Genomic DNA, 25,427 nt, shown 5'->3' with positions numbered 1-25,427 from the left:
ATGTGGCTGAGTTTGGGATTATCAGAGAGTAGGGGACATGGCCCCTCAAGCAGCCACATAGCAAGGCAACAGGTTAGGGACAGGTATCTTTAATGACAAAATGCTTCCCCACCACCCTATAGTAAGATTCCAGGATGCCACTCTTCAAGTTCCCAGCAGATGCTTGGTTTATGAAGAGTCAATTCAAGAAAATACTGGACTTTTTTGAATTCTTTGTGCTTCCTGATGATCGGTGATGAAACAAGTCACCTTATTTGGTGAGAAATCTGCGATCCGAGAGCGTTTGTCACTTATAGTCCGCCGTACTCTAGATACCTTAACATTGCAAAAATCAATCTTGATGCCTCGTACATCTGTCGCCTGTATGTGGTGATGATGATCCATCTTCATAAGGAAATCCTTGAAACGTTTCGCATTATCAGTCAACACTTTGTACCTCACGTGTCGATCTGCCAGATGCCATTCCGCACCATGTCTGCGAGTCATTCACAAGCCTGCTACTCCTCCTTGACAGGTGAATTTGCTACTGCCGAAAACATGCAGTTCAGCGGTGTTAATTTGATACAGCGCTGAGTTCGGACCATGAATTTTTTTGTTTTACGCGTGGCCGATTCATTCAAAATGAAGCTCATGAAATGGCGCAGCGATACATCCACTTTGACGTTGAGGAGTTAGCTCGTGTCGGGGCGGCGGCTGTTGGTGCCAAATCTTGCCTCAACATCAAGAAGTACCCTGATGGCATGTACAATAAAGCCTTTCTGCTTACTATGGGCAATGACATGCAAGCTGTGGCGAAGATTCCCAATCCTAATGCTGGGCTTCCTCACCTTACTACTTCCAGTGAAGTAGCGACGATGGAATTTGTACCTACCTATTTTTCACCCCAACTATTGAGTCCATGTTGATTTATTGTTAATAGGTGCGAAGCGTATGCAAAACTCCTGTTCCCAAAGTATATTCATGGAACTCGAGACCAAACTCCGTGGGTGCGGAGTATATCATTATGGAGAAAGTTCCAGGCGTGCCGCTAGATTCAGTCTGGCCTAACATGGAAATTGGGGACCGCCTCGCGGTAGTAAAAAATATTGCTCGGTACCAAGAAGCGTGGATGTCTGTTTCGTTCAATCACTTTGGTGGTCTGTACTTTGCACAAGACCTCGACGGATTTAGACATCAAAGCATGTCTTACGAGAAAGGAGGGGTCACACTATTGGATGGAAGGTTTGCCATCGGGCCATCCACAGCCAGAGAGAATGTTGATAATGGGAGGAGTACCATTCAATTTGACTGTGGACCGTGTAAGTCCCTTCATTATGAGTTGTGAGACCCTCAAACTAAGAGAACATAGGGTCGACAGTGGTAGAGTACCTTACAGCCATAGGCCGCCGAGAGATCGCCTGTGTGAAAGCGCTTCCAAATTTGCCCAAATCGCCAATTGCACTGTATGGGCCAGGGACATACCAGCCCACAAGAGCAAGGAAGCTCAAAGCTCTAGAGAGCTATCTCACCATGATCAAATATCTGTGTCCAGTTGATCAATCTATAACATCATCATGTCTCTGGCACAGTGATCTCCACGTGGAAAACATCTTTGTGGACTCTAAATCCCCCACAGAAATTGTCGGAATCATTGACTGGCAATCCACTGAGCTAGCTCCATTATTTAATCATGCACGCCAGCCTCACCTTCTGGATTACGACGGCCCCCAACTTCACAATCTCAAAAGGCCTAGCTTGCCCGAAAATTTACCCAGGCTGGACATTGAAGCCCAAAGGGAAGCCAAAGCTCTATACTACAAGCAAGCCTTATGTTCGTTATACAGAACATTTGTCTATAAAACAAATCCACGGCTATACCGCGTGCTAGAATACAGAGAAAGCCCTAGCTTTGACCTACTGCTCCTTGCTCGAAACCTTCTGATCGACGGCGAAGCAACCTACCTCGCTCGGATTGTTGAACTGGAGGGCACATGGACAGACCTTCCTGGTGTTGCAACCTCAGAAGGCAAAGATCATCAGTACCCATTCTCGTTTTCTAATGAAGAAAAAGCAGAGATTGAAAGAGACCTGAATGGATCATCACTCGGTATGCAAGCAATGCAGAGCATCAAGGACAGCCTTGGGGATTTGTTTCCGGAGAAAGGGATTGTTAGACCAGAGCAGTATGAGAAGGCTAAGGATGCTCTGTGTCAGGCCAAGGAATTCATCATAAGAGAATTCGCCCGAAACCAAAATGAAGAGAAGGCGTGGGAGGAAGAATGGCCATTCAGTAGTTGATGTTAAGATTAAATCTTTTTTGGGATCAAGGTGGTTGGTTGGGTGAGAGGATAAATGTGATATCCAAAGGGCATGCACTTCATACGCTTTGACCCTCGTGAGGGGTTACGGCGGGAGTATATTTAAGGGGCTGTTCGCTAGATGTTAGTCCTGGTTGTCCATTCACCATTCATCCATCTATGAAACTCCATTCTTGGTAAGTGAAACGGTGCTCCTGATATACTCCGCGTGCTAAGAACCGACGTTATTGCCTCACAGCACACCCATCACAGAATATCGAACCTATTAAATCATTGTCATCCGATAGTATGAGCCGTCAAGTAGTTGACTCCCTCACAAGGCTCCAGAACTGGGTGTTTGCCGCTCTTTCCCGGGTGGCCAAGATTGCGACAGGAGAGGGCATTGCCGGCACCCGAGCGGCCCGTACGCGAAGCGGCAATAACGATACAAGCATCGGCGGCCGTCTTGACCATGGCGAGACCTACGAGAAGGACGGAAAACGATATAAGCGATATAAATTCCAGATAAACAAAAACGCCGACAATCCAACTCTGAGACAATTTGCAAACCAAGACAGCCACCGTGTTTGGGCTCAGGCGGACCTAGAAATAGGTACGATACCTGACAAAGAAGCCGTGGAAAAGCTATTCGATGATATGCAGTCGGGCCTAGAGCACGAGTAGTATTGCAACTAGGGATATGCAAACCACGCACTACCACTGTAGCGCACTCTCTGAGCTCTCAGAGCGCGATCTCTCGGCTTTAGTCTAAGCAGTATGGCAGGAAGCGACTCCATATACAGCTCTTTGCAATTTGGGGACGAAACGAAGCTAAAACAGATGAGGGTGAAACAAACTCTCCACTGTCAGTTGTCTCGCTGGTATTGCTTGTCCGAAATCGAGGTTTCTACTGGGCACAGGTTATATCCTCGAATCAGAGTTTTATCCTTGGTTAGCATTCCATGGATTAAAGCCACAGCACTGCTACGAAATGCGGGAGGTTCACTAGTTAGGTGTTTGATTGGTACGCAACCTAGCTTAAGTTATTTTCCAAAGTCGAGAAGTTGATATTGGCTGCATAATTATTTGGGCAAGCAAGTAAATCAGAGCAAATTAACAAGAGCCATTCATTTGACTGCTGCGGTATCTTTAGCTGACATGTGCATCCAAGCCTGGGTTTGCCCAATCTTAGCCAGCCTGCATAGCAAGCATTCGTGAGTGTTAAGATCCGGAAACTGGGCCTGTGCGTAGACTGCAAGGTCAACTTCGCGTAAAAAGCCACAGCTTGGCGCCGTTCTGCTGTGGACTTTGATGGGCCTTGTCGAGATCTAAAGCTCCCCACATGGGCGTCACCGTCAAAGCACATTCCATGAGAGGACAGAGGTGGCGCGCCAGAATGGGGTGGTTCTGCTGAAGACAAGCCATTTCCTTCCACGAGTGCATCCGATTTCTTCAGTATGGCTGTGGGATTGGATTGCGTCTCAATAATAAGGTCAATACCCTTGGATGCTCAACCTTGGCAAATATTTGCAAGGACTATTAAATATTAAACCCGACCGTCATCCAAACGTCGGGATTTTTTTTTTTTCCCCAGAAACAAGGCAAGCGAGGAAAAGGAGCTTCATTTTATTTTAACACAGCAGCATCGTCATTCTCGTACGAAACATTCCATGCCTTTGTACGACGAATAATCATTATATCCGATCCCGCCGACGATGGGGTGTCTGATCCCCGTTGACGTAGACGCCCTCGTGGTATACTCTCCAAATTGTCGATTTCGTCACTGCCACTTACTATTTCCGCATTTGCGGAGTACTTCGTTCTGTTTAGGTTCGAGAGAGCATATCCGTCACTATGAAGCGAGGTATCCACTCCTCTTGTGTCGAACCAACCGGTGTTGAAGGCTTTGACGAATGGTTTTAAGCAGGGAATCGTTGCTGCCATCAGTCCATAGTGCAGCGCAGCTTCTAAGAAGACCGAGGAGTCGGCCCCATAGAACAGAGGATCGTTACGCACGGATTCCCGCCACAGATAATATATTCTGAAGGCAATGATGACGAAAACGCTATTCGAATTAGTGCAAATTCGGAAATTCCATGAAAAAGAACAGACAGCGCCACACTCACGGGAGACGGAACGAGAATGCGAAAAGGACGACAAATTTCGCCTTCAGTCTCATTCTCAAACTCCACACCAGATATATAGGGATCCAAGCTGCAATAAGCTCCACGAAAGTTCCCAAACCCTCGATGATATACCAGCGAGTAGTCTGCACATTTTGTACTTCAGTCAATCCAGCCAAGTCCGCATTGAAATTCGGATATTATAAACTCGTACCGTTTCAGAGCATTTCGGGACAATCCTCCATGGTGCGAAATTGCATCGCAGACCGAGAACAAACATTGATACAAAGCCCAGTACTCCTGTTATTAACACCCCGACATACGCAGCTCGTGCATGGTGTGTCTGACGGGTGAGTCGTGCAATAAGCAAAAAGGACGCCGCTCGAGACAAAGCCATTCCGGCGATATATAATATGTCCCCTGCAAAGCTCAGCTGTAAACCAGTTAAGCCTTACCCACCAATGTCTATCGAGCCGGTTGAATTTCTCACCTTTCCTATGGCCTCTATATCATCTAGGCCTACAGTATCCGTTCGCTTCCCAAGTCCATGCCTCGCTTCCGATATTTTCAGCGCAGATTGGATGACAGCAATGATCTGTTACAGCGAATGTCCACAGAACGGATTGAATTAGCAACGCTGCTTTGTTCAAAGCTTTCCATAAAATAGAAGGAAAGGGTCTGGTTCACCGATCCAGCAGCAACGGTCCAGTCATCCGCCCCTAGAGGCCCATTTATGGTGAAGCGCATTACGAGCCTCGCGATAAAGCACAGAATCGTATAAGTCATAAGAAGGGCTGCGAAAACAACGACGTATGGGCCATGCTCGTCATCGCTGATATGATACGGTCCCCTCGCCATGAGGCTTGGACCAGATAAGTTGGGCGTTTGGGGGCGATTCGACGCGTAACCAGTTCAATGCTCCAAAGAATCAATGGACAAAGTGGGCTCTAACTAATGCGGCGCGTTTTCCATCGTTAAAATTGAAGAGACAAGGTATCGAAAGGGGTTTTGGTACCAATTCCTTCACCCCTCAGTAGCTGAGAAAATCCTTGTCCAGGCGCACATCAAAATCACGGTGCTATTCGACTAGATATGCACTGAATGAACAGAAAAGCCTCTCATCCTTATAGCGTGGAAAGTGATGTCGGACCAAACTTTGTCAGATTTCAAATGCTGGCCTGATATATGGGACGAGAATCTGCGGGAGTACTTCTAACTTCGTATCGCCTTATATTTCTGAAAGGGTTTCACTAGGCCATAAGGCTCTTGATAGTCCCATTCGCATGGCCGGTGTCGTGGGAAAATCGAGGGCAGATGGATATCCCGACTTGCGAGTTGATTGACAGAGACAAGATCTCGCCTCCACAGATCTTTCACGAAACAGTATTTGGGCAGGCGTGGATCGGCTCTGTGCGGCGAAGAATGTGTACATGGCCTTGTCTTCTTTGGCATGGACTCTTTTCGAGCCATGCTAACGCGGAACGAGCAAATGCTGGGGCTTGCCAAGTGACGCTGCTCCCATGCATTCAGTCGGCTGAGGATTTGTGCAAGGGGATGCTGGCCCGAAACATATTTCACCCGTCTTCCAGTCTCTTGCATCGATTTTCAATTGGACAACTTACCGGTCCACGAAATTCAAAAGAGGCCGGCGAAATATACACATTGGCAAGTCACCTTTTTTGCTCGTTTTCCTTGGGTCTCCTGCTTTTCAATCAAGGGCACTCTCGATTAAGCTCCCCTCCATGATGGCGACGGTAGGCTAATTAACTAGTTAGTTAGCTAACTAACTAACTAACCAAGTGAGTTAAGTGACTAGTCGGCTCGCTCAGTCATCCACCCTCCGCATTTTTGCTGCCGTAGCATCCCCTTTGGCCCACATTTTCGCTGCGGGAGGCGGTAACTAATAGCCACTGCCTGGTTGAAGCCAGGTTCGTCCCGAGAAAGAATCGAGAGCGACAGTGATGGTACTCCGTACGGAGTACAAAGAGTCCGATTAAGTTGGTCCTAATAATAATTCTTAAGCCTGTTTCAGCCTTTTTTAGGGAGCTTCATCAGCCAGGCTCTAAGGTTCAGGATCGAGGCTCTACTAAGAAACAAGAAGCCAACTGTCACAGCGGCATGAAGGCACCTTTTGCGATCGCCTCGCCGTGGCATTTGGAATTACGAGCTTCAACGTTATCCAGACCCCTGCAAAAGTCAAACCCTGCAATAGCGAAATTCAAGGGCGGACTGGGAAAAGGTTTCATTCGATTCCACAGATAAGCTGACCAATAAGTTAACAAACGGTTAGATATCTCTTCCCAGCGGGCGTGCTACCATGACTGTACGGGAAACACGCTAGAAAGCGGATTTCTGTGGTTCTAAGCATGCTTCTGAAAACAATGAGTGACGGAGCCTCGTCACTAGTTTGTTGAGTTGATGCTAACACGCACACCATACGCTACTGATCATGCCATGTCCAGTTAGAAAAGCTAATGCAGGTATTGTCTGTGTGCATCTTCAGACTTCTCCTGTTTCGATCTGATCGCAGCGATTTGGAGAGACAAAAGTTGTTGATTTCTCACTGGCTTCTCTTTTGTCTCCGTACAAAGTGGGATGCCGCTCGTTCTTTGGCTTCTCTTGTGGACTATCTCTTCCTTTTTCGGATTTTCCTTCACTACACAGTACCTCCCTTCTTAGACCATCGGTGTCTTGAGGTTCTGGACTCAATTTAACGATAGACTTTTGGAATCTTCAGCCTTGGAAAAGTGCCCTTCTAGGCTTTCTTCTCGTATTGTACCATCATTAGAGAAGACTGTGCTTTGGAGCTTTTACGATAATACTAGCAATTGACCTCGATATCCGTTAGCGTCTACGCTGGTTTCATTTTTTTTCTTGGGAACTTTCCTCTACCTGCGACTAAGCTCTTCTTTATTTTCAACGGAGATATCTGGCACAAGCACGATATTCCCAGCTGTACAGGCGATGAGAGACGGACCAGTCATCGAACAAGGGGTTGACCCCAAAATTGACCATATCCACCTAAGTCTAAGCACGGTGGACGATGCTACTCATCGAGATCGAAATGACATGGCACGAATGGGGAAGTCCCAACAATTCAAGGTAAATACCTTCCTAAGGTATTCCCTTCACAGGACGGAATCAAAGAAATGCAAGGTGATTGAGCCGGGGCCATTGCGGGCAGTTAGCTAATGGTAACCCAGAGGAATTTTCGTTTCATGTCGACACTCGGGTTTACTTGTACACTGATGGCAACTTGGGAGTCTGTTCTACTGTGAGTGCTTATTGTTGCTTATCCAGCCATTTTCTTATACTTACTTCCCGAGAATAGCACTTCAAATTTGGGCCTGGTGAATGGCGGTCAAGCGGGGATGGTGTACATCTATATCGGGACATTTGTCGGCTTCCTTTTCTCGGTGATTTCAATGGCCGAGATTGCATCACTGTTTGTGCTCCCTACTCAAGTGCATCTTTGAGATTCAGAAATGCTAACATAAGGCTAGCTCTCCTACATCTGGCGGTCAATATCATTGGGTAAGCGAGTACGCAAGCCCTAGATATCAAAAGTTCTTAAGTTATATCACAGGTATGTGAAATTCGGTAAACCGTAAAATTCCGCATAAGGAAAAGGTAGCTTACGAGGCAAATAGGGTGGCTCTCCGTACTAGGGTGGCAAGGTGGATTTGCTAGTATCACCTTCCTCTGTGGCACTCTAGTCCAGGGGTTTATTGCATTGAACAACCCAACTTCCTATACTCCTGAGAGATGGCATGGCACTCTCCTGACTTTCGCAATTGCACTGTTTGCCACTTTCATCAATACCTATGCTGCAAGTCAGCTACCCAGTCTTGAGGGCTTAATTCTCATTCTCCATATCTTTGGCTTCTTTGCTACAATGATCCCTCTCTGGGTAATGGCTGAGAGGGTGGATGCCAAAACCGTTTTTACTGAATTCAGCAATATCAGCGAGTGGCCAAGTACTGGCTTGGCCGTTTTAGTAGGGCAGATTGCTCCAATATTCTCATTCTTGGGTAAGTTGTGTTTCTTTATTTAGCAGCATGCGTGGTATAAGCTTATTCTCCATGTCCATTTAGGGCCTGACGGTGCTACGCATATCGGTGAGTTGTTATCCACCCGGCTGACAGTCCGGATCCGGCAACTAATTCAATTTTCTCCAGCTGAGGAGATTAAAGACGCTTCAAAGATCGTCCCTTGGTGTATGGTTGCGACTGCCCTCATCAATGGCACTCTTGGTTTTGTGATCCTCATTACATATCTCTTCACGATGGGTGATCTAGACACAGTTCTTCACCCAGCAAGCGGCTTTTCTTTCATATCTGCATTCAACAACGCCCTGGGTAGCGCAAAGGGAGCTACAGCCCTTGCTTCGCTTATCCTTGTCCTCGAAATCTGCAGCGCCATTAGTATTTTAGCAACCTGTTCTCGGCAGGCATTTGCGTTTGCCCGCGATAACGCTCTACCTTTTTCCAGTTTTTTCGCCAACGTCAACCCCAAGTCCAAGATTCCCGTCAATGCGGTGATGTTCACCACCACTGTCACCCTTCTTTTATCGCTAATTAATATTGGCTCAACGGAAGCATTCAACGCCATTGCCTCTCTAACCGTAGGATCTCTCTATCTCTCATATATTTTATCCATTGGAGCCTTCATCGCTCGCCGCCTGCGACCCGAGCCGCTGCCCCGAGCACGGTTCAGCCTCGGAAAATTCGGACTACCGATAAATATATTCGCGTTCTTCTATCTGTGCTTTGCGATCGTCTTCACTTTTTTCCCGGGTCAGCGCCATGTCACTCTCCAAAATATGAACTGGTCGGTTTTGGTCTGGGGGGTTGTGGTTGTCTTTGCCATTGTCCAGTACATGGTCCACGGCAGGAAAGTATACGAGGGCCCCGTTGCATATGTTCAAAAGGCACAGTAATGGTGTTTTGCGGGTTTCCTATTTTATTGTTTTATTGCTCTTGCAATCATTTAGCTACACGGGGTCCTTAGCGCATATGGACATTGTAAAAATGAACGTATATTTCACGATACTCTACCCCGTACTCCGTACGGATGCATGAGAGTAGGAGCAGAAGTCGTTTGCAGATGTAGGATCACTTTTACAGCGCCCACTACGGAATATTTCGACTGTTATTATTCCTGAAAATGGCGTATCAGGCAAGCCGCAGGCAAAAGGCACCACGGCTTTGATTCCGCAGCATGGCCATTGCGCTAAGACTTTCAGCAAGCCACACGGAGTACATAAGCCCTGGACATGGGCAAGGAATATTAACTCGCGAGTTATGGCGGTGGACACTATCCTCATCTCTCTCTTTCTCTTCCCTGAATTCTTCTCGAAAGGAGGAGGAAGAAAAAAAAAAATGAATTCACTCATAAAAAGGGAACCAAAAAAAAAAAAAAAAAAAAAAAGAAAAAGAAAAAAAGAAATCGAAAAGGGGCGAGACGGAAGATCAGCCGCGAGATTGCCAAATGCGAGTATGGTTGACTCGAGCCACGAGCGACGATCTGCAGGGTTCTCTCGTCGCGTGCGGGCTTGGCTGAGTTGGATGTTCCCAGCTAGTTATATTTTCTTTTTCTCCTTTCTTTTTGAGGGGAAGAGGAATTTCCAACAGAACAAACCCTCCATGATGACAAAAAATGGATGCCGAATTTCCAGCTTGGATGAAATCTGACGAATTTCTAACTCGGACATAATGACCAATACACGCTAATATAAATACACAAGCAACAACAGAGTACGCCAGTCACTTGTCAGGATGTTGGGTTTTCATCACCCGCAAGTCCAACGTCTGCATTGCCTTGCTCCATCCACGCCCTCGACACGTGGTATTATGCGGGGTACACCAAAGCCAGGGGATGAATGAGAGGTGTACCATGCTCTGTACCTTATGATCGGCGTCCTGGGTTTTCTCCCGAGCCACTCATATTCTCCAGGACATGAGACGACCAGGAGGAAACAAAGTCCTGTGGGCACCCCGTGGGCAAACTGAAGACCATCCAACACACAGTCTTACTCGTCGTTGATTTGAAGCCCGGCGGCTTAATTCAAGGAATGGTCGAATACGCGAACGCTGAGTATGGACATGTAGGATGTTGCATATTCGGCTCATGACGGCTACTTCGAAGGGATCCCTGGATATGACGTCCTGTCTATTTTTGGATTAATTGCGTCTTAAGACATTTAATTTCATCAAGGACATGCGCCCAAGCGAGGATTAGGAGAGCATACAAGGGTTGATCAGCCGCCCGAGTACAGTGACAGCATCGGCGTTCTGCCTATATGGCTAGGATCAAGACGGAATATTTGGGGGAAGCTTGCGCATTAACCGGAACCAGCTCACACGCAGTCCAGAATAGCACGCACAAAATCCTCATATAACTGAGCTGTATGTCCACAGCCCACTTTATCTCCGCGAAATGCAGATAGAACCATTGCTGTTGTCTGGAACACATCTAGCGCCTCTATTGGCATCCTCTGCATCGAGATGGTTGGTGATATTGTAATATCTCCGATGGGCCCAGGTATACCAACTTGTCGCCAACAGTTGAAGAGCCCTCGAGGCCTAGCAACTCCCGTTAGCTCGTCGTTGCAAAACCGATGGAACCGAAATTGGTGCCGTCCGGCGATACGCTTCAGGCTGCCTCGATTGTTCACCGTCCGCCCAAGTCTTCCCGTTGAATGCTGGCCAGGGAAAGTGTGAGATGGATTGAAGTAGCCTAGGTCACCGATGGATATTCATTGATATTTTTCCACAGGCTAGGGTGTTGACCAAGCGCTCTTCTGGTTCATACGAGGTGTACCGCCTTCATCGGTACATTGCATGTTCCTCTTGCGTAATGGGGCTCGTTATGCAGCGAATATACCCAGATATCCAAACAAAGTATCCAGTCAATTGGTTGGGAGCCCGGGGTCCAAAGAAGAGGCAGACTTTGTAGGATAGACGGGATCAGCTGGCTCGAAAATTGCCTCTTATCCGCCCATGTTGCCGTCCCCTCCCTTTTTAAATGTGTTAGCAAGTGCAGTAGTTTCGGATTTTAAACACCATTGAAGAAACATATATACTCATGGATTACTGATAAACTTGTGCCTGGTATTTACATTCAGCATTATACCAGGCACAAGTTTATCAGTAATCCACGAGTATATATGTTTTCAATGGTGTTTTGAAATCCGAATCTAGAGTATGCAAATAGCATCAGCGAGCCGCGAAATCACAGGCTGATAAGTCCAAGCAACAATCCATAACGGTCTTAAGATACTCTCTCCTTCTGACACGTACAGGATTGGTGGGAATCACACCTGGGTAGACCCGTGGAGCGGGCGTCCTCTCCGGCGTCGCTATTCTTTGTGGACTTCGACGGAGCAGGTGGTCATGATGAGGGGGCAGTCGTCGCTGTTTGAAACAATCAACAGTGATGGCTGTACAAGCCATTGTTGATGATTGCAGCATAGAAGATATCAAGAGAATTGATGCGAAACAATCATAACCCGCACAAATTGGCAAACCGCAGCAATTGACAATTGTATCACCCAGCAGCCATCTGATCCACATATTGTCTAACTACAGCATTTGGCTGACTGGTCTAATTAAATCATCCGTGGTTGATGATTGCTCGAGAGACAGGCTTACCGAGAGTTTGTTAGGGGTTAAGGGCGGGTTATTTGGGGCACGTAGGAAATTTGGGGGTGCCTGTTGGGGTGGCTAGGAATTGGGGTTTTAGGGCAGGTCCAGGAGGGTCTCTAATATCTTCGGGGGCAAACTCAGGCTTACCTTTAACGAGCGGGTTAGTTAAACGAGCCACGCAAATTAAAGATTTGTGTCTTTCACAGAGATCAGCAGCATTCTCATTCGGAGCAGAGCGACCGATAATTCTCCATCAGCTTCAAGGAGCTACCATTTTCCGCTTTGGCAGTGTCCAGGCTCCACCGACCCCCGACGTGTCGATTTCAATGGGATTTAACCAACAGCCTGACGGTGGTGATAAGCCATTTTATTCGCCCAGGCTGCCGATCAAAACCATTTTCTTCTGGAGAGGGTTATCTAAATTTAACTGCGGAGCAGGAGGACCCCTCTTTGAGTTAAGTACATACTCCGTACGGAGTACTATCTTAACAAAACACAGGCCAGCGAAATTCACGCTGCCATTTGGCCAAGTCTCAAGGCGGACGCAAGCAAGAGGACGCCAACTCAGTCTGCAACGAAATCTTGAGTGTGGATTAATTACTCCGCCTGGAGTACAGTCATATGTTCAGACATCTAGTCTACGAGGAGCTTGTGCGGAGCCCGTCCAAGGCCACAGGAGTGCATAGTGTATGAGCATACATATCTCAATGAACGCCTTGTCTCCACTACTATATTTACCCAGGCAGCAATTATTACCCACTAGATATAAGAAGGCTGAGTGAAGCTGGCGCTTTGTCCCGCTTTCGTCTATTTCCTAAATGATAAAAACTAGTATTTCCCTACATCATCTCGACTAAATGAGCAACCTTCTCAATAGAAAGCCGGCGACTACCGGCCCGCCGGTCATCTTGGAGACAAGTTACACTTCCAAAGAGGTCCCCATCCCGGATACGTTCCTCACCACTCCGCCGCCAGATGCCGAACCAATCACCGCGAATATTATCGATTTCTCTTCGTCTTCGTTGCCCGAATATAAAGACTATTATGCGGTTATTCTCGACAATGTCCTTAGTCAGTCAGAATGCGCCCAGTTGCTTTCCCTAGCGGAGCAGAGCGTAGAGACTGGTGAGCCCTGGAAACCTGCACTTGTCAGTGTTGGCCCAGGGCGCGAAGCATTAATGACAACCTACCGCAACTCGGACCGAATAATTTGGGATAATGACGTGATTACATCTCGTCTCTTGGAGAGGTGTTTCCAGGCCGATGGAATCAGGAAGCGGTTAAGTGTCATCGCCGGAGAGCAATATAGGGGCATCTTGGGAGCCTGGGCACTAGAGAGCGCACAGAGCTGGCAGGTTGTGAAGCTGAATGAGCGCATGCGATTCTTACGCTATACCAATGGGCAGTTTTTTAAAGGTATGGCTGGGACTTTAAAGTGCGTACATTAAAGGCATTAGGACTAATTGTGTTGGGGTGAACAATAACTCGTCAACAGCTCATTGCGATGCACCCTACACCACGGGAAACCAATGCACGTTTTACACTTTACAGTTATACCTCAGCGACGGCAAGGAGGATGAAAGGAAGCGGCTTGTCGGAGGGGCAACTACATTTTGGTCTAGAGATGAGCGGAGGCGACTGGATGTCCACCCAAAACCAGGCAGAGTGCTGATATTTCAGCATCGTGGCCTATACCACTCTGGGGATCAGGTTTTGCAAGGTGTGAAGTATACCATGAGGTCGGACATCTTGTATAAACCGGAAACACAGGGGAAATAGGGTGTTCTTTGGCTTCCTTGGTCCCAATCCAGGCTGTAGTCTGGCTGCCTAGTTATATGCTAAATATTGGTATGCACTGCTCATATAAACTAGCATGAATTTGTGTGTTCTGAATATATTTATTGAATTGATAATCAGATGTTTACTGAAGCTGATATATGCTGTTGTGGTACTCTGTAGTAAGTAAACTAATATTATTTATATCCCAGATTATCTTCAGATTATCTTTCTATTATGCTTATAATTCTTACAGATCTGGCATCAATAATTAAACATATTGTCTTCCATTCTTCCGGATGAATATGGAGTACGTTGGATTTCTGTCGGACCGAGCGTGTGAGGCGTGCTTTGAGTCTGCTAACAACCAGCTTCTAAGAGCGGGGTTCCAGATCGTAATGGAGGGCTCTCAAGCAGCTGGCCTAAAATTGCTGGTTTGACTGGACTTCCATTTGACACCACAGGAGTTCCATGACCTGCCGAAGCATAGTCCAAATCAGCAGAGAGTCAATCCTCGAACGGATGCTATTCACTTCAAGATGAGTAGCTGTCGCCAGGGACCAGATCCCAATGGATATTATAACCTCGGCTCTTACCACCGCCCAGTGACGACCTCCAGCCCTGACGCCCAGACCTGGTTCGATCGCGGTCTCATCTGGAGCTACGCATTCAATCACGAAGAGGCTGCCAGATGCTTTGACCAAGCTATTGCGGCTGATCCTGGCTGCGCAATGGCATACTGGGGTCTCGCATATTCTCTTGGCCCTAACTACAACAAACCATGGGAGTTCTTCGAAGGTCGGGAGCTCGACACAACCGTGGCTCGAACACATCGTGCAACCGCACAGGCTAAAGCCAATGCCTCCAGTGCATCAGCTGTGGAGCGGGCACTCGTTGACGCACTTCGGTTTCGATACCAGCAGGACCACGCAGCCGAGGATTGCTCAGTGTGGAACCGGGATTATGCCGATGCGATGAGAAAGGTGTACAAGGAGTTCCCGGATGACCTCGACGTCGCGACTCTCTACGCAGATGCGCTTATGAATTTGACGCCGTGGCAGCTATGGGATCTGTCTACTGGCGAACCTGCTCCGGATGCGCGGACTATGGAGGTGAAGCAAGCCCTTGAGCAGGCTTTAGCTCAGGATGGAGGCCTGGCACACCCGGGCCTCTTGCACATGTATATCCACCTTATGGAGATGTCCAATACACCCGAGATAGCTCTGCCTGTGGCTGATCACTTGCGTGGACTTGTCCCGGACGCCGGTCACCTTCACCACATGCCCACCCATCTCGACATGCTCTGTGGCGACTACGCGCGTGCCATAAGCTCAAACTCAGACGCAGTTCGTGCGGATGAGAAATTTTTAGCACGAGCTGGCCCATTGAACTTTTACTCACTCTATAGGTCGCACGACTACCATTTTCTTATCTACGCTGCAATGTTCGCAGGACAGTCCGAAGTTGCCCTTGGCACCGTCGCACAACTGGAAGCCTCCCTCCCGGAGGAGTTACTCCGTGTCGAGTCCCCGCCTATGGCTGACTGGTTGGAAAGTTTCTTGAGCGTACGTGTGCATGTTCTCATCCGTTTCGGGCGGTGGCAGGATATTCTTGATCTACCACTTCCAACAAACCAAGAACTCTACTGCTTCACTACCGCGATGGCGCACTATGCAAAAGGCGTGGCACTGGCTGCGACTGCGAAAGTCGAAGACGCGGAAAAGCAACGTACCTTGTTTCGCGACGCAATGCAGCGGGTCCCCGCCTCTCGCACGCTGTTTAACAATAAGTGTATCGACATCCTTGAGGTAGCCGGTGCAATGTTGGACGGTGAACTCGAGTACCGTCGCGGAAATATCGAGATTGCGTTCGAGCACTTGCGACGCTCTATTCATCTGGACGATGCACTTCCTTACGACGAACCTTGGGGCTGGATGCAACCAACCCGACATGCCTATGGTGCACTTTTGCTCGAGCAGGGCCATGTCGAACAGGCTGCCGCCGTGTATCGTGCAGACCTTGGCACTGACAACACCCTCCCACGAGCCCGACAGCATCCAAAAAACGTATGGGCTTTACATGGGTACCACGAATGCTTGATGAGGCTTGGGCATGAGGCCGAAGCCCTAGCGGTCAAGGAAGAGCTGGCCCGAGCGACTGCAACAGCAGATGTCCCAGTACGGTCGTCTTGTTTTTGCCGCCTAAACACAATGGAGGGTTGATCCAACTCTCAGCTATTTGCCTTTGATGTTAATAGTTGAACCTATAGCATGTAGATAGTCTTTAATTAAGGTAACATGAACCGTCGTGTGCGCCATCATGTATACGTCATGCCCACTGGCTCCACTAAGTATGCCACTGCATAGATTGCTGGTGCCCGGTTCATTTGTAGTTCGGTCTTAGGCAGTGATAGATTTCTCCCCAAAGGATCAGTAACTGTTCTCCGAACATAGAGCCTCAATTTAACCTAGAGTGCTCCCCCAACTAACAGAAGCCAAACTTTCCATTCTTCATAAGAGACAGGAAAAGGAAAGACATGCATATATAGATATATATATATATATATAAATCATTATAAATATGTACATATCCCAAGAACCATAAAGAAATCATTAGTGAGTCGCCAAATTCATTCAATGCTCCTATAGAACGTGGAAAGTTCCGGTCTTTCGGTGGCCACATATTCAGTGTGAACCTCAGACAGCTTTATTCTGCTGCTGGCCAAGAATATGTATCCACGCTGAATTGATTTTAGAGAGGGAAGTCTATGTATAAAATGATCCACCAATACCCTGATCTAGCAGGGTATCCGAGTTTAGACCCATCGGGCCAGCAGAGATTAAAGTGCGCAGGATCTTCTCCTATTCGACCCATTATTGCCAATCTTCACTAGCGCATTAGCCTATCACATAAAATATGTCCGGGCTGGTGCTGTGGGGGGATCCCGGAAGGGGTTCTCAGCATCCCGTCCGGGAGGTATTCCTGTATCCACCTGCGTTACTGGTGGTGGTGTACTATCGGGGAAGTCCTACAAGAAGACTAGTTAGCTTTTCATCATATATCAGTCTCTAAAACAGGGAACGTATTGCTGCTCACTTGAGACGGCGGGCTGATGCGGACTCTATTTCTTCGTTTTAGTAAGATCAGGCTGACGGTGACGACACCTGCTATGCCAACTGTTATCGAGAAGGTTAACCGACATTGTTGTAAATTGAAAAATATAAGACAACATACCAATAAGCCCAGTTGCGACTAGCGATCCAATTAAAGCAGGAGAAAATGCCTGCGATGCCCCCATGTTGCCCATCGGCTCGGTATCAGGAGCTGCTGTTTGACTCGGTCTGCTCTGACTGTTTGTTGACGCAGTCCTCTCCGCGCCTAATTCTCCTCGCGATGGGGTAGGCGTAGCCGTTATCTCCTCGACTGGACGGACAAAGAGTGCTGTTGACTCTGTACCAGTTACTATGGCCGTGATTGTCGAGTCAGGCAAAGTGATGAGAACTGTTCCAGCTTGGCACGTCCCGCTCGTATTTGTCGAACAGCTTCTGGATAATGTGCTCTGGCGCAATGTTGTTGATATTAGTGACGCGGCTTCCGGTGGGACGGTAGATGTCGGCGACAGAAGCTCCATGGAGCTCTCATCGTCGCTGTCATCACTATCACTCTCAATTCCATCCTCACTGTCATCACTATCGTCACTATCGTCACTATCGTCACTCTCGTCCTCTTCTGGTGCAAGAGATAGTGGTGGAGGAGGTGCTTGTCTTCTTCTAAGCCTATATCGCATTCTTGATGCTGTGGTGACACTCATCACTCTGAACGCTTTCAAAGCAAAGGCTGAAGATCTCTAGAATATATACGGAAGCTAAACAAAGGTATGAGTAATGAATTGGTTTAGAAAGACAGAGACACTGAACAGAATCAAATCGTTCCAGAGACGGAGAAGGTGGAATCAGGACAAGCTTTATCAAAGTTCATCGAGAGGACCTTACTTGCGTTTAAGCAATATTTGAAGAACCTAGTGTCTCGGCCTGTAACCAAGGTTGAGGAAGATTTGAAAGTAGCGTCTATCTACCTCGATGATCCGACATTAGCCCAGAGGAGCACAGTCGTGAATTGTCTCATTGTCAACATCGAGTAGATGGACCGGGTGCTGAGGCTGGGGATAGCGTTCATCTAGCGTTCATCTCTCTTGCGGGATCATGCACGCTGAAACGACGGCATCATTTCCTTGCTCGCGGGAGTCGCAAACTTTCGGATTTAGATCGAATAGAGACCATAGTTAAAGTTATCGTATTCTTTTTCTGTTTTAACGCTCCGAAGACGTCAGTAACCGAAGGTCAGACACCAGATGAAACAAATACCAGAGTTTATCCTCCAGCCTCCTTAGGAGAGGTTGGTCTTCTCTCGAAGCTAGCGACACAACTTCCGTTTTAGATATATCGTTGCAGCTGAATACAACCGACCCTTTCCCAACCTCCTGCCTACGCGTCGATCTTTCGCTTCCGTCTCAACCTACACTTTCAGTGCCCAGATCCCCTGGTTCGCCACCGGTTGCGTCCATGCAAATGGTGAGGCAAAATGGCGTGAAAGTTGGCCACGATTCTGGCGATGCCATAATACTGTCAGCAATACCTCGTATCACACACCCAAAAACTCGTGATTCCGTTGGGCTCCAACCGTCTCTTTCACAGCGAGGGTTATCCTCAGCAATAGGGATGTATAGGACAATGAAAGACGGGGAATGTCGGAGGGAAAGAAAGGAGAAGCAAAATTTCATATCGGGGAGTGTTCGCTTTGACGAATATTCTCGAAGATATCAATAGGCCTGACACGTTAGCCGAATCGAAATTTTTTCGTCAATCAAATGAGCTTCGGCTTATGTATCCTTATACAGATACATCGGATATCAGAATGAGTGCCGAATGAGCAAGAAAGAAATGGAAATGATGTAGGTAAGAAATTCCTTCAGTCAGTCCATGAGGTATACGGCGGGCTAGAGTATGTTCATGCCCGATTTTTTTCTCTTTAAAACTAGAGATATTTCGATATCCATTTTGCGCTCTTCAAAGTGAATGCGCAGAATATCTGGGTTCATTAAAGCCATGGAGGCCCAGGGCTAGGACTGGGCGCCTGCAAGTCAAGCGGTGAGAGACCCAGCTGCTCATCCAATGTTTGACCACCACAGCGAGGGAATCCTGGGATTGTACAACTTGAACGCGATGTTTTGGACAATTGAAGTTCCTTTGGACTACGTGAAAATGCCCATGCTTATGTTTCTCGATGCTTTGATGGCGATGAAGTGCAGTAAGGACTTCATAATCAATAGTCAATGCGATAAAGACGTTGAGTAAAAGCTAATGGCAGGAAAACATGTCGGAGACGGGCACTGGGACAGGGCCCGCAGTGATGCTCTTAACCTTTTTCTTTTTTTTTCCCCCTTTTTCTTTTCTTGGGTACTCCATAGCAAAAGTTCACATTCGCTACTCCCTAGAGAAAGACTGTTGTGCTATCAGTTGCATGCCGCAGATCATGGTTAGAAAGACGGGGAACTGATGATGCGATCAGGCAACCGCTTTTCCCTATAAACGACCTGTCTCCCCTTCTGTAGTAGCTTGCCGCTTATCGTGGGTAGCTGGAGTGAAGAGCGGCGAAAGGGGCTCTTTAAGGGTTGGGTGGGTTTAGAGTATCATGGGGGCATCCTGAAACAGTAGGCAAAAATGCTCTCCTGATAACAACCCCTGGCTTTGTGGCTTGGTTTCTGAAGCACCGGCGGGTGGTAGAGAGTCGAGGGAAACCAAAAATGAAGAACACAGAGGACGTCGGGTGTGCCTCATATGAGAGTTCACGGCGGCGAAGTACAAAGGAGCGGGTGACGGTTGGTGTTGCCGTTTGTTTGCCATGTTTGCAGCGCCGACCTTGGCGCGCGTTTCTTTCTATGGAGAAACATAATTCCACGACAACATTTGAGAGCCGCGAGATCCAAACGCCTGAGAAGCACTCTGAAATGACAGCGGAATCGGCGATTTCTTTCCTTTTCCCGTCTCAACAGCCTCAGTAGGATTAGCACAGGTGAAATCTTTACACCAGAGATGCGGCCACTTCATTTACGTTTCTCGTGGTAGAATTATTTTAGGATGTACGTATGGAGTCTACACTCCAGGTAATTATATCATGGAGTATTCGTACATTCCGTACCAACATAGCAATCATATCCAGTCAGCCGTAAACGTCGTTCAGGTCGTAAAGTGAGTAACTAGCTAATTGGTGGGGCATTTCATCAGACGAAGATGCTCAGAGGTATGCTCATAATAACAGCGTAATTTGGCATATCCACAACTTCAACCATCTTAAGATGTCCAGTCACACTAGCGAGCATATACGCTTCCTCGCGCGTGAGATCCTTCGTTGAGACCAGCCAATTAATCAAGTTTCGCGTGGCTTTTCTCGTAGCTTCACGAAGGTCGGCGTCAACCCCCATGGCGGCATATTCCCCTTTATCCTGACTCAACTCCTCCTCGCTTAAAATCTCTTTTAACGGAGGAGTCTGGAACTGCGGTGCAGTCACCCACGGCTGATTCTTGCATACGGTAAAACGTAACGTTGCTGTTAGTGATGTCTCAATCGCTGTCCCACATACTTCCCCATCGCCTTGGATCGTATGGCCATCGCCACAGCTGAACAACGCTCCCTTAGTCCGCACAGGGAGATATAGCGTCGATCCAGCAATTAAGTACCGACAGTCCATATTCCCACCTGTCTCTAGTGGTGGAATCATCGCAAACTCTCCTTCCTCGCCGGGAGCCACGCCCATCACGCCCAAAAACGGCTGTTTGCGAATATGTATTCCGTCTTTGAACTTCACGTAAGGCAGGTTTGGATCAATATCCCATATCTTAAGAGCCGGATTGAGGAATTCGTCCTCCAGCAATCCAAAGCCCGGCATGATCGCTGTCCACCCCCAGTCTCCCAGCTCAAGATTTAGAATTTCCACTTTTAGCGCATCTCCTGGTTCTGCACCGTTAACGTAGATAGGTCCAAAGGCTGGGTCGGCCAGGTTGACATCGAAAGTGTCCAAGGCGTCCACAGTGGAAGATTTGTTGATCTGCCCGTTGCTGCCATCAAGGGCGTCGAACGTGACTGTATCGCCAGAGTCAATTGTCAAGACGGGTGTGTTTGCCTTTGACCACTTTAGATGCTGTTGGTGGCGGTGGATGGTTTCGCAAGATACCCCACGACCCATGGTGCTATACAATGTGAGCCTGTGGATTTTTGGGGTTGGGAATTTTTTTGAAGATGGGACTCGATGGTTTCAAATCAGTCAAACGTGAACCGGCTGGCTGAATTATAAGTTAAAGCATTCAATGGTAAAGAAGAGGGGAATCAAAAGATTCTTTTGATTCCTTACCCTTTAACTATCCAAGGACAAGTAATTGACGGGCAAAATGAAGATGAACCGCCATCGATTGGAAAAGAAAAGAAAGAAAAATTTAAAAAAGAAAAAGGTAAAAGGCAAAAGATCCAGGCCAGAGGCCCCATAGCGATCGTCTGTTCCCTCCAAGCGCAGGTTCCAGAGAAAAGAGAGCAGAAAGACAAGATTGAAGATGGGGCCGAGCGGTCACGGTCCCAAACAGGAAGGTCGCTAAAGGAGCATTTCACAGTTTGCTTCGCACACTGGTGGGTGAAAGAGCCGAAATCAAAGCCCCAGGCTATAAATAGCACCACGGAGGTAATTAATTCTCTCTGGGTGCATTGAGCAATCCTAGTTTCCTCTGCATCTATGTATTTATTTATCTATGGCAAGCAGCAATTTGAGAGCAGTCGCCGGTCGTTTTGTGCTGGGGTGGACCTCGTTAGTCCGCTGCTAACTCTCGAACTACACTAGCTGGGTTCCCCACGACATACGAAGAAGGAGGGGAAACAGAAACTCGGAACTGCTGGTGGACGAAACGTTTGCGTGAGCAATGCTACTGGACGTATGTAGGTCTATTATACGTGGTGAGCAACCACCCTCGAGGATACGTAAGACAGTTGCTATAGAAAGGGAGTTTAGGGTTCTGATAACGCCCACGCAGTGCACTGTACTGTAGGTCCCGTAGGCGGGTAGAATCAACCGAGCTTTTTCAGAGGCAGATGGCATCATGCGAAGGGGCCCCTTGACAGATATAAACGAGCTGCCTATTGGAGTTACCCTCTTTTTACAGCCCATCCAATAAACGTCACAATCCGAGAGGGTCGTTCGGCTTAAGGAGTGGAGGCGGCAGCCCATCCATTTGAAAGTCCGCATACGTCCTATTGCAGACACGCGCTGCATCATTGTGACGTCGATCAAATAGATGTTATGGACTCTCAGTTAAAGCACAGAGGGGAACCCGAGCTTCTCATATCTGGACAGATATGATATGCATAACTGTCGGCACTACTCATTTGTGTCACTCTGTCAAAATCAGGCAGTTGTACGGGGTACAAACAAGATAGAGCATCTTTGGCAAAATCCACTTGAGTCGTCTACCTCTTTGTAGGACGACCGTCCGTCCAACGTACAGGGACGACGGGTCTGAGAAGCAGCCAGAAGTAAAAAGGCGGAAGGAATAGAACAAAGACCGATACAAAACGCTTTGTGCTTTAACAGAAATAGATTTGTTTGGAAATGGAGCTGTATCACGCTTAGGGTTCTGATAAGTGTAGATGGGGTATTATGAGAATATCTGGACTCTGAAATAGATTTGAGGCCTACATTCACCTCAGCATGGCAGAATAGTATTACCCGCAACAAGGGTCTTCCCAGGGTGTTTGTGCTGCATGCGTGCTTTAAACATCACGTGAGGAGATGTGTATATCATTTCACCCTTTCGGCCAGTCTTCAAGCAGCACAGTATTGTGATGAGCACCTAGTGATACTGAACCACAACTCCAAAATGCGCCATCAAGCAATGCAATTAGCTAATGCGTTGGAAGTGCTTTGAGAAACTGACAATCCAATCATATTGTCATTGAAGAGTGATGGGCGAGATTGACATTTTCGTGTTCTCATCTGGTGAGTGTGGAGAGCACAGTTTGTTGCCCGTGACATCCAAACTCGCTAAAATATAGGAAGAGCATTGCCAACAAGAGCATGCTCTGTCACATTGAAAGGGGGCAACCATCCTTTTACCGCCATGACATATTCCGGGCAAATTGCAGATGGCTGGTCTTGACTGAATCTGTGAATATGTAGAATGAGCCTGTAGAATTTCTTGTTGGAACGATTGGCCCTTCGGTGTGTGAAACACAGTTGTATTGAACCCTGTCCAGTAAAGCTAACCACCTCTCCAGCACTTGTTGAAAATGTATCTACTCAGCTTCAGAAAGGCTGCTAACGGAAAATGGATCATTTTGCTTCCTTTCAGAGATTGAATCTGCTGACGCATAAGGTGCGAGCAAAGGTCGCAAATGACCTTTGCAACGATACATATACATCGAGGTTTGCCGGACGCCAAAATGAAGGACTCGACTCCCAGGTTTGACTTTCGGAAAGTGTGGTACAAAGTGGAAGGGAGGCTTAAGGTTAAATCGCTGAGGTGTGAACGACCAAGACTCTGATGGATCGCTTTTGCTCCCACAAGCTCCTTTGTTGACAATCCTCGCACCCAGGGGCCCCAGCCCCGGAAGAGGAAGCCGATAATCCATTACCAATAAGAACACCGACAAACGATGAGCATCGGCTTCATCTGAAATGTTAGTGCATGTAGGTTGACAAATATGGGATCTTTTGCAGGGGATAATGGCTGGGAGGAGCCCAGTAATTGAAAGAGGAGTACGAGTGGACATGGGCCTGTGAAGGCCGAGATGGTATTCCTTCTGCAGCTGCAGCTTCGTTATTGAATCTCCGGCTTCCGGGGATGTCGTTCACCGACAGATGATCAAGGAATTGGCCTGCCACCTAAATCATTGCCCCTGCGATCTCATAAAATATCGAAACCCTGTCGATACGAAAGAGATCAGTCTGGCGCAGGCCGGTGCGTGTCTAAATTGCAACAAGGTCGTGAACAAATGCGGCATTATGAAAATAAAGCTTGACGGCCTCCGCAATGGCTACTTTGCCGCACACATGAGTGAGGTGTGATTGATGGAATCTAGACTTCTGAAGAATCAAATTTGCGTGGATTGGTGGTAGTGTCACAAGAGGAGTGGCCTCCAGAGATCCTTCTTGAGATGAGAAAAGGAGCCCATTGTATAGAGGATAGAACAAATCTAAACTCCTATACTCTAGAAAAAGGACTCTGGGAACAAAATGCAGCCCTTGTTTTAGAGCCACAATGTTGGAGCGTAGCAGTAAAATTCGGCCAACCCTTTTCCCACCCATAAGGATGCGAAAGGTTGGCGCGCCTTACATTCATCAAAACAGGACCCTGTCTTTCGTCTAGCCATCCGGGCTGAACAATGAGACGTTGCAGCCTGTGCTAGGACACCGCGCGGAGATGATGGTGGTCATGGCATAAAGGAAAACTCTAGATTCATCGATTCTCAATGGTCACCGTAGTGATGATTGGGGAGATTTGTACTCCGTATTGATGATAGATAAACTTGGGGCGTGTTTCATGTTCCTTCACAAGGGAGGGAAAACTTGTGCAACAGGACAGTAATCGCGCTGAACACCGAGTCGTTACACGAAGCGGCTGTCTATCAAATACGGCTGCCAAATTGGTTTCCTTTGAACGGGTGGGGTCGTGGATATCGTTAACGTGATCGAAATACCTAGCAAATTTCAGTTAGAGATTGGACTTGTACCTAGATCTCCAGAAGGAACAATTTCGAGGGAAGAGATGAAAAGCGATTGCCATTGTTGATAGGCGAATCTCATCCAAAATTATGTCGCCCGTCGATAGCTCCGTGGAAGTTGTCACTATTTACTGTCTTCTGGTCACAGCACACGACACCGAGTGAGCACTCTCCCGCAAAGCAGGGCAACGGCGAATAAATAGAACGTTGAAATCATTGCATGTCGCCCCTTAAAATGCCAAGAATTGGACCCCGTACTCTCGACTGTTCGTCAGCATTGCAAGCATTTGAGCTACTGCGTTACAGAGCGCCGGGCCATTTTCCCATCATACAGCATCGGTAATATGTAGATCCAATCATATCACCTGGAAAGGCGCAGGAGGACGGAATTCAGTCTCGAACTCAATGAGGGGGTCAAGGGACCCTTTTGGAACGTAAAACGAAGCTTTCTCCGGTGTATTTTTAAGATGATGGATAGGGCCAGCGGAAAGGCAAGACTTGCAGCGGCGCCAGCCCGCAGGATTTAAGTCTCTGTGGCCAAGAGATTCCATCCTTGACAGAGTTCCCGCACAACGACCAGAGAAGTTGTGCCAATTTCTTTTGTGGCTTCCAACAAAAATCATGTTTTTGAACACGAAAAGAAAATTGCTCATTACCGCTACTTGATGTTGTCTAGCCGCCGGGTAACTAACTTGTGGAATGATTGGTGCCTGCAGTGTGCTCAGCACATGGTTCATGGCCCGGTGTCTCCCAAACGACAAGGATTTATTTGCGAATCGAATGACGCCTTTCTGTCACAAAATTGTAAGTTAGCAAACATAACCTGGGCCAGAGAAACACAGTCA

The 25,427-nt window shown here is 47.6% G+C and overlaps 9 protein-coding genes across 9 annotated transcripts; 6 read left to right on the top strand and 3 right to left on the bottom strand.

Annotated features, from left to right (window-relative positions):
- Nucleotides 1–635: 635 nt before the first annotated feature.
- D8B26_001453 (uncharacterized protein) lies at nt 636–2,277 on the top strand (the record flags this gene model as incomplete). Its single annotated transcript, XM_066123543.1, has 3 exons — nt 636–863; nt 920–1,298; nt 1,349–2,277. 3 exons carry the CDS (start codon nt 636–638, stop codon nt 2,275–2,277), a joined length of 1,536 nt encoding a protein of 511 aa, XP_065979617.1.
- A 308-nt stretch (nt 2,278–2,585) lies between these two features.
- Nucleotides 2,586–2,960, top strand: D8B26_001452 (uncharacterized protein; the record flags this gene model as incomplete). Its single annotated transcript, XM_003065450.1, has 1 exon — nt 2,586–2,960. The coding sequence occupies one exon, from the start codon at nt 2,586–2,588 to the stop codon at nt 2,958–2,960; it is 375 nt and encodes a 124-aa protein (XP_003065496.1).
- Nucleotides 2,961–3,902: 942 nt separating this feature from the next.
- On the bottom strand, nt 3,903–5,257 carry D8B26_001451 (uncharacterized protein; the record flags this gene model as incomplete). The annotated part of the gene is made up of 5 exons (XM_003065449.1): nt 3,903–4,341; nt 4,403–4,545; nt 4,614–4,832; nt 4,890–4,994; nt 5,087–5,257. The coding sequence occupies 5 exons, from the start codon at nt 5,255–5,257 to the stop codon at nt 3,903–3,905; spliced, it is 1,077 nt and encodes a 358-aa protein (XP_003065495.1).
- A 2,106-nt stretch (nt 5,258–7,363) lies between these two features.
- D8B26_001450 (uncharacterized protein) lies at nt 7,364–9,338 on the top strand (the record flags this gene model as incomplete). The annotated part of the gene is made up of 7 exons (XM_066123542.1): nt 7,364–7,501; nt 7,603–7,673; nt 7,731–7,844; nt 7,903–7,985; nt 8,050–8,430; nt 8,494–8,517; nt 8,578–9,338. 7 exons carry the CDS (start codon nt 7,364–7,366, stop codon nt 9,336–9,338), a joined length of 1,572 nt encoding a protein of 523 aa, XP_065979616.1.
- A 3,479-nt stretch (nt 9,339–12,817) lies between these two features.
- Nucleotides 12,818–13,914, top strand: D8B26_001449 (uncharacterized protein). The gene is made up of 2 exons (XM_003065447.2): nt 12,818–13,461; nt 13,541–13,914. Exons 1-2 carry the CDS (start codon nt 12,903–12,905, stop codon nt 13,822–13,824), a joined length of 843 nt encoding a protein of 280 aa, XP_003065493.1. The 5' UTR covers nt 12,818–12,902; the 3' UTR covers nt 13,825–13,914.
- A 446-nt stretch (nt 13,915–14,360) lies between these two features.
- On the top strand, nt 14,361–16,043 carry D8B26_001448 (uncharacterized protein; the record flags this gene model as incomplete). The annotated part of the gene is made up of 1 exon (XM_003065446.2): nt 14,361–16,043. One exon carries the CDS (start codon nt 14,361–14,363, stop codon nt 16,041–16,043), a length of 1,683 nt encoding a protein of 560 aa, XP_003065492.2.
- Nucleotides 16,044–16,726: 683 nt separating this feature from the next.
- On the bottom strand, nt 16,727–17,608 carry D8B26_001447 (uncharacterized protein; the record flags this gene model as incomplete). Its single annotated transcript, XM_066123541.1, has 3 exons — nt 16,727–16,849; nt 16,918–16,997; nt 17,056–17,608. The coding sequence occupies 3 exons, from the start codon at nt 17,606–17,608 to the stop codon at nt 16,727–16,729; spliced, it is 756 nt and encodes a 251-aa protein (XP_065979615.1).
- Nucleotides 17,609–19,966: 2,358 nt separating this feature from the next.
- D8B26_001446 (uncharacterized protein) lies at nt 19,967–21,162 on the bottom strand. The gene has a single exon (XM_003065444.2). It carries the CDS (start codon nt 21,062–21,064, stop codon nt 20,102–20,104), a length of 963 nt encoding a protein of 320 aa, XP_003065490.1. The 5' UTR covers nt 21,065–21,162; the 3' UTR covers nt 19,967–20,101.
- Nucleotides 21,163–23,301: 2,139 nt separating this feature from the next.
- On the top strand, nt 23,302–24,112 carry D8B26_001445 (uncharacterized protein; the record flags this gene model as incomplete). The annotated part of the gene is made up of 3 exons (XM_066123540.1): nt 23,302–23,381; nt 23,668–23,920; nt 24,074–24,112. The coding sequence occupies 3 exons, from the start codon at nt 23,302–23,304 to the stop codon at nt 24,110–24,112; spliced, it is 372 nt and encodes a 123-aa protein (XP_065979614.1).
- Nucleotides 24,113–25,427: the final 1,315 nt, after the last annotated feature.

This window comes from Coccidioides posadasii, chromosome 1, assembly GCF_018416015.2.
Source record: "Coccidioides posadasii str. Silveira chromosome 1, complete sequence".
NCBI classification, from domain to species: Eukaryota; Fungi; Ascomycota; class Eurotiomycetes; order Onygenales; family Onygenaceae; genus Coccidioides; species Coccidioides posadasii.
This window is presented reverse-complemented; position numbering and strand designations above follow the sequence as displayed.